The following is an 8,225-nucleotide window of genomic DNA, read 5'->3' on the forward strand; positions in this document are numbered from 1 at the left end:
GGAAAGTAGTACTGTGTTTGTATTTTCCGACATGCAGAAATTCTTGTTTAACTTGAGATAAAGATGTGAAATATTGATGATGAAAGCCCTTTTACATGTATACTCCTACGGATGTGTAAAGTCAGGTGAACCGTAAGCGTCAGAGAATGTTGTCCCTCCCAAGGAAGGAGAGTCGAATATTCTGCCGTGTGAGGGCGTTCTTAAGCACAAAGTTTCCAACATAAATATATGTCCGCCGGAGCGGAAAATGTGTCCAAATTGACCAAATTTTCCCGTTTTTCTTTCGAATTCAAATAAATAAATTTGCTTTGCGGATTTATTTTATATTCAAGCATAATATTAACCCTTTTTCAACATTCAGCCACCTAGAAGGTCAATTTTTGGATGTAAAACCTCTTCAGGTAGGTAGACTTTAATCCATCAAAAAACCAAGAGTGTGACATTCTTTCTAGACAACATTTCGCTACAAAACAATCGGATTTATTTTATATTCAAGCATAATATTAACCCTTTTTCAACATTCAGCCACCTAGAAGGTCAATTTTTGGATGTAAAACCTCTTCAGGTAGGTAGACTTTAATCCATCAAAAAACCAAGAGTGTGACATTCTTTCTAGACAACATTTCGCTACAAAACAATCGGGTATCTTCCCAAAATTAATCAGGATCAAAAACAGCAAAGCCTTGCATGCCGAACACTCCTTTACTCCAGTGAAGGTCAATGATCCTAAGTGACCCCGTGTTTGCTTGTAATTTCGTATTAGTTGCCTGTCTAAACTTTTTCAAATATCGGTTGAACCTTTATGGAGCTGAGTTCACTGTTACGCGGAGTGCTTTGGTTACCCACGAAGATAGTCAGTAAAGAAAGTAGTGCCTGAGTTTGAGTTTTCTAACCTGAGCAATGCTTACCTCACTTGAGCTCAATATTTTGCAAGGACCGTGAGAAATCAGTTTGAGCTCCAAATATTTTATTAAATGTCATTGGAAACTTTGTGGAGATTAGTTAGTTCACCAGGAACGTTTAATTTCCTTGTAAAATTTCAGGCTTGTTAACCTTTCTCTATTAAGAAGGAAAACAATTACATTTTAGATGACATTGGAGACGTCTATGAATGAGAATTCAAAACAGAGAATGAAACGATGATACTTCAGCAACAAAGAGATTCTTAAAGCTCTACAAGTACTTTTTTATGTACCTTTTGCCAACAAATCAACCAATTTGCTTGCTCAACGAAGAAAATCAAAGTGCTATTTTCAAGATTCACATGAAAGTTTTAACATTTACATAATTACATCTTTCACATGTATATTTAAACGGGGACTCTTTTGTTGCTGTATGTGCTATCCAACTGTTGCTGGCATAAACTGAGAAACACGGCTTCATTGTCACAGGCCTTCCTGGGAGATCTTCCTTCCAGTTCAGTACCGTAGCCGGGGGAGGGGGGCTGGGGGCATTGGATTGTTAGATAAAGAATATCTAAAACGTATCTAAAAAAGTTTCTTTCTGTTGTTTTTCTGTAAAACTTGTATTGCTTTTTGAGGAGTATTGCCTTGATTCACTGCATATAGTTCAGTGTCAGGGAGGGCGGAGTGAGAGGCCATCAAATGTAAATAGTAAAATGTTGATAGTTGTTTCATTTACACGTCAACTCCAGCGATAGATACAGTATCCTCAAGATCATATGCTACATAAGTTGTATAGCACTGAATATGAGTTTGCACAAGGAAATTTTTTTGGTGTTAGTGTATTTTGATACAGTAGAATTCTGTCAGTACACTGAGAGCTTCACACTCACTATTGATAGAGACTGTATTAAACTAAAAATTCAGAAAAAACACAGATTTATTAATACTGAGTGAAAACACTTGTTTGATATTGGTGGGTAAAAATGTAATATTCGCGTCATAACTTACCTCAATCTCCGCACAGAGATTGTAGCAGAGGGATAATTGTAACCTAGCTAGGGAGTCTGACAATAATAGGGTGCCCTTCAGACTCAGAGACTCTCTATCTAGGTCGCAATTATTCACGCCATGCTACAATCTGTGGGCAGATTGAAGTTCTCTCACTTGCCTTGCTAGGTCGATTGAACAAACTACAGCAATGCATTAGTAATGTTATCAGTGTTTGTTATCAGCCTTGAGTGAACAATACATATTTACTGCTGGATAATTTTAACAAGTGTACAATTGTAAATCTGATTTGGACACAATACGATTATTGCAAAAATATTTAAAATACATTTCAATGTTGTGAAGGAACAGAGCATTTCATACTTCCACACCACAAACTTTGCAGTACAGGAGAATTTTGCTCATATGCAAGGAGGTGGGTGTGTTGAAAATTTGTCAAAATTTAAATAACACATATTAAAATGTGTTTACCCTCCTACAATCAATAAAATTTTAATAAAACGTTGGAAGTCCAATAAAACAAACCTGTATCAAAAGATCATTGTAAGAAAATTAAATCTATAACCACTCACTACTTGAAATCTACATGTAAAAAGTACAGCTATGGTTAATGGTAGTGTCAGAAACAAACTACCAAAAGGTTGCATTAAAGAAGGTAATATGCATATATTAATACCAAAAAACACTAAACGTATATCGTGTTACAAAATTTAGCTTTGTATACAAGAGGAATATAGAAGAATGGCCAAAATGCCATCATTGTTTAAGCAATCTTTTTAAAGGCTTTTAGTGAGCCTTCATAATTTATAACTGGGCAGGTTAGGAGGGTTGTTTGGAGAATTCATCTCAAAATCATCAATATTTGAGTAACACTCCTGACAAAGCACGTGAAAAATCTGTGAGCCCCCATTACAAAACTCTGAGTGACATCTGTAATATATCTATACTTGTGAGTATATATATAAAAATATATATATGACACAAGATCAGAGATTTGCCATTCCTGCATATTATTTGATCTGCAATCTCAATGTAAACTGAGAACTGTTTTTACCAGGTGCAAAATGTGTCGTTGTTGATTGTTGAATTTTGTGACTCAAACATTGATCAAGCAAAAAATAAAATAAAATTATCAGTGTTCAATGTTATTTTCTAATAGTTTTACCGAGTGCAGAATTAATTAAAACACCTCTCAGATTGCACCATTGAACACATCTATTTCTCAAAATTTTCAATACAAGAGGGGGCACTCCCATCTTGTGCTCCCCCTTTGGGTGTCCTTTGTAATTTTTAAACAGTTTTACTTTGTAGAGAACACATTGAAAACACTCTCAGATTGCACCAGACTGCACCATTGCACACGCGAGATGGGGGAAACCCCCCTCAGCCTCTCACGTGTTCTCCCCCTGTAGTTTTAAATTCTTTCCCTGAAGAACCCTGATATATATATCTTTAGGTCTGAACAAGTATGATAAATTGTTCAAATGTTAATGAGGTAGAGTTGACAATAATAGAATATCTAGATTATAGATTCCATAATAATGGTACATAAAACAACACATCTAGAAAGCAGTTCCGATTGATGAGAAGCTATTCACCAAAATGAAACACTTCATCATGCTGCTGCAAAACTAACATAAATTCTATTGTCTGGCTCAAAACTCGGAAGTCTTCAAAATTCTAGAAAGCTTAGAAGTTTCTCACTGACAATTGATTTGACTTGAGGTAGGTCATATTATGAAGGACAACAGTAAACCAACTGTAAAACACAGTTAAAAGGATACATTTTATACGTTAGACTGGCCACAGGAGACATGGCATTACTTCCAGTTTGCTTTTTTTCTCAGTTTTTAAAAACCCATTCAAAACCCATCTTTTTCATACGAAATGTACATGAAATTTGACATTTTCTGGAAAACACATGAGAATTTTTGAAACAACAAATTTTCTCGCATCTAGTAGATAACTGCGCTGTTAGTGAGGAATGTAATGTCGGATTGTCGTCAATATTTTCATGTGATTTTCCAAAATATCAAAAAGTTAGTATTTCCAAACTTAAAAGATTATATTGGAAGAAATTATGGCAAATTAATGCCTGTCAGCTTCAAAGATACACAAGAGCTTGCGGTGTACAAAATGATTTCTGGGTAGGATAAAATGTAATTCACTGGCATTGTGAAACTAGTGATACACGGATACTGCAAAAGTAATCTGATGAGGTATTTGAAAAAAGTTATATGGTTGATATGGATATCTTGTGACCAAATATGACACTTCTGACTCTAGAAATGACTGACAGCATAATATCTGACTTGATCAAGTAATTCAGTAGCTGCTGTACGGAAAGGAAGATGCCTTACTTGCTTTGACTCACTGGGCAACCATACGCATCAGATAATACAGATAACATAGTGATAAAACTTAGTTTGTGATATTAAGGGACAAATACACGGCAAAATGAAGGAGAAAGATAAGTCTTTAATTACAAAACTTAAGTGCTGAGAAAAGAGCAAAACACCCGAGGTTGGTAGTATAAATCTCTAATGGGAATATCATAGTCTGACATATTAAAACAAAATAAACAACAGCCCTAAGAAACCTGTGCTGAGACTACAGCCCTACCTCTAGAAATAGACATTTTTCACCAGCCTCTGTGCTGCAGTTAGAGAACACTGAGAAATGATGATAGTTGAAGTTCTAGGACCTTATGATCTCCATCTTTGATCACTAGGGTTACCCTTGATTAATGAGAGATCATTTAAAAAGCTATTTAAGATATCATTTCATAATTGCAGGAAATCTATTTGAAATTTTGCTTGCAGGCACAGCATATGTGAATACTGTGGTAAAGTTTTTGTTAGATTATGAGATATTGCATGATGACGGTACTGAGCACAGTGATGGAGAGTCAGAGTATTAACTTGTTCACCCCCAGTTACCTGTAAACAGGTCCATGCTATCCATTGATGACAATGGGATTGGGCCAAACCATAGTGGTGACAGTGACAATGACCCTTGATTTTCATTCTTGATTTTGAAAGAGAATAGTTGGACTTTGTTTGAGGAATGTATGAACAAAAGTTTAAGGTGGAGCTGCATGTTGCCAACACAGTTTTTTTCAAGGCAATGTTTCTCATCAAAGATGACAAGGAAACTCCCATATACTATATATTTTCAAAAAGCAGAGACTCTAAAATTCAGTATGGCCACAGTAGTTTACTCGAAGGATGAAGTAAATGTATATTTGAGGTAAAAAAAATCAATTTTGGTATTAATGATAAAAATTAATTTAAGTCAAAACCTTGACGCTATTTTCTGAAATGTATGTAATATTCAGAATATTCACTTGTAAGAAGAGTATTTGTAGAAAAAAACAACTATTTTATTTTCCATTATCTATCCTTATTCTAAAATGGCATGGGTTGAAAGACTGACACTAAAAAATGATCAAAATCATGATTAGTAAAATTAAAATGCCTCTTATTCAAAATGTAAGAACTTTATTTCCAAACAAAATAGTCATTTTGTTATGTGGCATTTAAAGAATATAATGTGAAAATTTCAGAAAATTTGACCCAGCCAGAGAAGAGTTAAATTCTTCAGTAATCTTGAAATTGGGAAAAAAAAGAAGCCAGGAAATTGGGTGATTTACATACATTTGCATAAATTATAACTTCTTTATCACGCAACTCACGACTGCTTGACAAACTAAAAGGTGAACCCAACCGATATTTTAATCTCAGGTTAACAAATTAATGAACATTGAATGAATATTTGCAAAAAAGAGATTTTTGAGCGAAATACGCTGTGTTGGTTGCAGCGCCCCTTAAGTCTTTCGTTTCCTGTGTGCAAACTACCATAAGAAATGAAACTAGATCTCTCACATTCTTGGAAGGACAGTACTCATGAACTTACTACAGCTAATTTCTAAAAACGAACCCCTCTTTAGTTTTGAGCCCATCTGCTGGAGAAAACAGTCTTGCCAATTTCTGAGGCTGCACTAATGTCGAACTCTCTCTTCTTCTTTTCGTCCCTTGTTGAAATCCGGATACTCTTCTCACATGGCTCTGTTGCATCATGGGGGAACCCTGCGCTTGTTGAGTGACAGTGCAGCTACTCTCGCTTTTCGGTGACTTCTGCATAATGAGATGATTGAGAAATAAATCGATATTTGAAAGGTGCAAAAGGCCGTTGTAGTTGCATGAAAAGAAAACTTTATAATTGACTTACTTTATACCCGACTTGAAAAGGCAGTTGAAATCGAGAGGGAGAAAGTCACAAAGTGGAAAGGAAATGGGGAGTCGGGGAATAGTTTACAGCTGGTCTAGCCAAAACCCCGTCATTATAACTTGTCAGAAACATGCTTTGAGAGAAGAACAACATACAACACGAGAATTGCGAAAATATTACAAGTTGTAAGCTTATATACAGCTAGGGCTAAATGAACTTACAGCTAGGGCTAAATGAACTTATCTATGATAGTGATACACGTGCAGTAGACAGCGGGTGACAAACTCACCAAGGTACTGGCTTTGCTGATCCTTGGTGCTGAAATGTCCCCAGAAGGATGAATTAACATGTGTTTTGAAGGGTGAGTTGAAATCTTTGTATCATCCAAACGCAAAACGTTAAGGTCAGCATTCACATCGTAAACTTTACGGTTAAATGGTGTATTCGGAGGCACTGCTTGAACTTCACCGAATTCTTCCACACTTGAGCGGCCCGTCACTTTAAAATAAAAGTTTTTCTTTTCGCTGGGTTCCATATTCACCCTCTTTGATAGAAGATTCTGTGTTTGCTCTGTTTGAGCACTTTCAAACGTCAAAAACTCAACAGAGTTTGCATGTTTCAATTTCAATTCTGAAAGCGTGTAGTTGTCGCCTAAACTCGCGCCATGTAGCTCTAAAGTGTCTAGTTGACGCATGAGGGCGGCACGTCTCTGAAAGAAATGCTGGGAACAGTTCTCTTCGGCTCGACGTCGCATTAATTGAACATTTCCAATAATTGTCTCTGCATGCTCTTTAATCTTGGCCATTCCCTCTTCGAACTGCTTTTGAAGTATCCGAACTTCATCCCTGACGAGAGCGGCGTTATCGGACACTAATTTTCTCTTGTATCTTATTCTCTGCATCGTCCCTTTGAAGTTTTCTCTCGCTTCGCGGGCGGCGACGTCGACGGAAACATATTGATGGGCGGGGTTCGGGTGTTCGAGCAAAGCACAGTTTAGACATATACACTGCTTGCATGGTTTGCAGTATAGGTTTACAACCGTATCAATGTGATGTTTGCAATACGTTGCCGGGTGATCGATAGCTGGGTTAATCATTCGCTCGGTTTCAAATTCATCGACGGTCATAATTTGGTGTGTTCTTGTGGTCTTGACCTTAGCATGGACATTACTGCACCGTGCACAGATGTATTGAGCACACTCGACGCACCTCCTGTTCGCGTTCCTGCTTGGGCACGTTTCACACTGTAGTCGGTTAGCAAATTCAGTCTTCCTGACCTTTGAGCAATCAACGTATTCTAAAATATTTGCGATGATCCTGTTCACTGGCAGCCCTTTAACACCCTGTGACGTCAGCCTGCAAACTCTGCGACAACACGGACATGTCAACCGGCCTTCGTTTCGCTCGACCCACTGTTCCAGACAGCGCTCGCAAAAGCTATGTTGACAGCTGAGAATCTTCGGATTCACGAAGCTTTCGAAACAAAGTTGACAAGTCAAAATGTCTTCTTTTAACGCCGCAATTTCTTCGTTCTCGACGACCGAACTGTTCGCCGCCATCTTTGTTTATCATGTCCTGTTTACATTTTTACTCGACAAGATCGAAGCCACTCAACATCGTCAGGCCAATGGTGTACGTTGTGGGCGGGGCTTTTAAGGCAGCGCAGAACCCACCACCAGCATGCAGCATAGGGTACAGCATGTAAAGTTCCCTGGGATTAGGGAGGGATGGTGAGGGATGTTTTTGTGCAACGGTTTACTTTATTTGATTTTATTAAGTTTGACTGTGATATTTCAGATAAAGATTTCAGCTCAAAACCGTCTGACTGCCTTCTTTATTACTACAAGTCCATATCTCCTCTCAAATATGTGTATACTACTTGCTTCACAAACATTGCCAACTTGCTCGCTGTCCGTATCAGCGGATTAATTAAGTCAACACCACAGCCGTCAGACACATAGTAAAATTAGAAAATAAATGTCAAAATTGGGTATTAACCATGCAGTATTGTATGTAGTCACTAAACTTGCAAGTTTTGCTATACTGGTATATCGTGAATGACAGCATAAACTACACTTTTACA

The 8,225-nt window shown here is 37.3% G+C and overlaps 1 protein-coding gene across 1 annotated transcript; it reads right to left on the reverse strand.

Annotated features, from left to right (window-relative positions):
• Positions 1-2,112: 2,112 nt before the first annotated feature.
• Positions 2,113-7,737, reverse strand: LOC139137425 (E3 ubiquitin-protein ligase TRIM56-like). Its single transcript, XM_070705519.1, has 2 exons — positions 6,433-7,737; positions 2,113-6,049 (listed from the first exon to the last, which is right to left on the reverse strand). The coding sequence occupies exons 1-2, from the start codon at positions 7,699-7,701 to the stop codon at positions 5,834-5,836; spliced, it is 1,485 nt and encodes a 494-aa protein (XP_070561620.1). The 5' UTR covers positions 7,702-7,737; the 3' UTR covers positions 2,113-5,833.
• Between the last annotated feature and the right edge of the window lie 488 nt (positions 7,738-8,225).

Source organism: Ptychodera flava, chromosome 7, assembly GCF_041260155.1.
Source record: "Ptychodera flava strain L36383 chromosome 7, AS_Pfla_20210202, whole genome shotgun sequence".
Lineage (NCBI taxonomy): Eukaryota > Metazoa > Hemichordata > Enteropneusta > Ptychoderidae > Ptychodera > Ptychodera flava.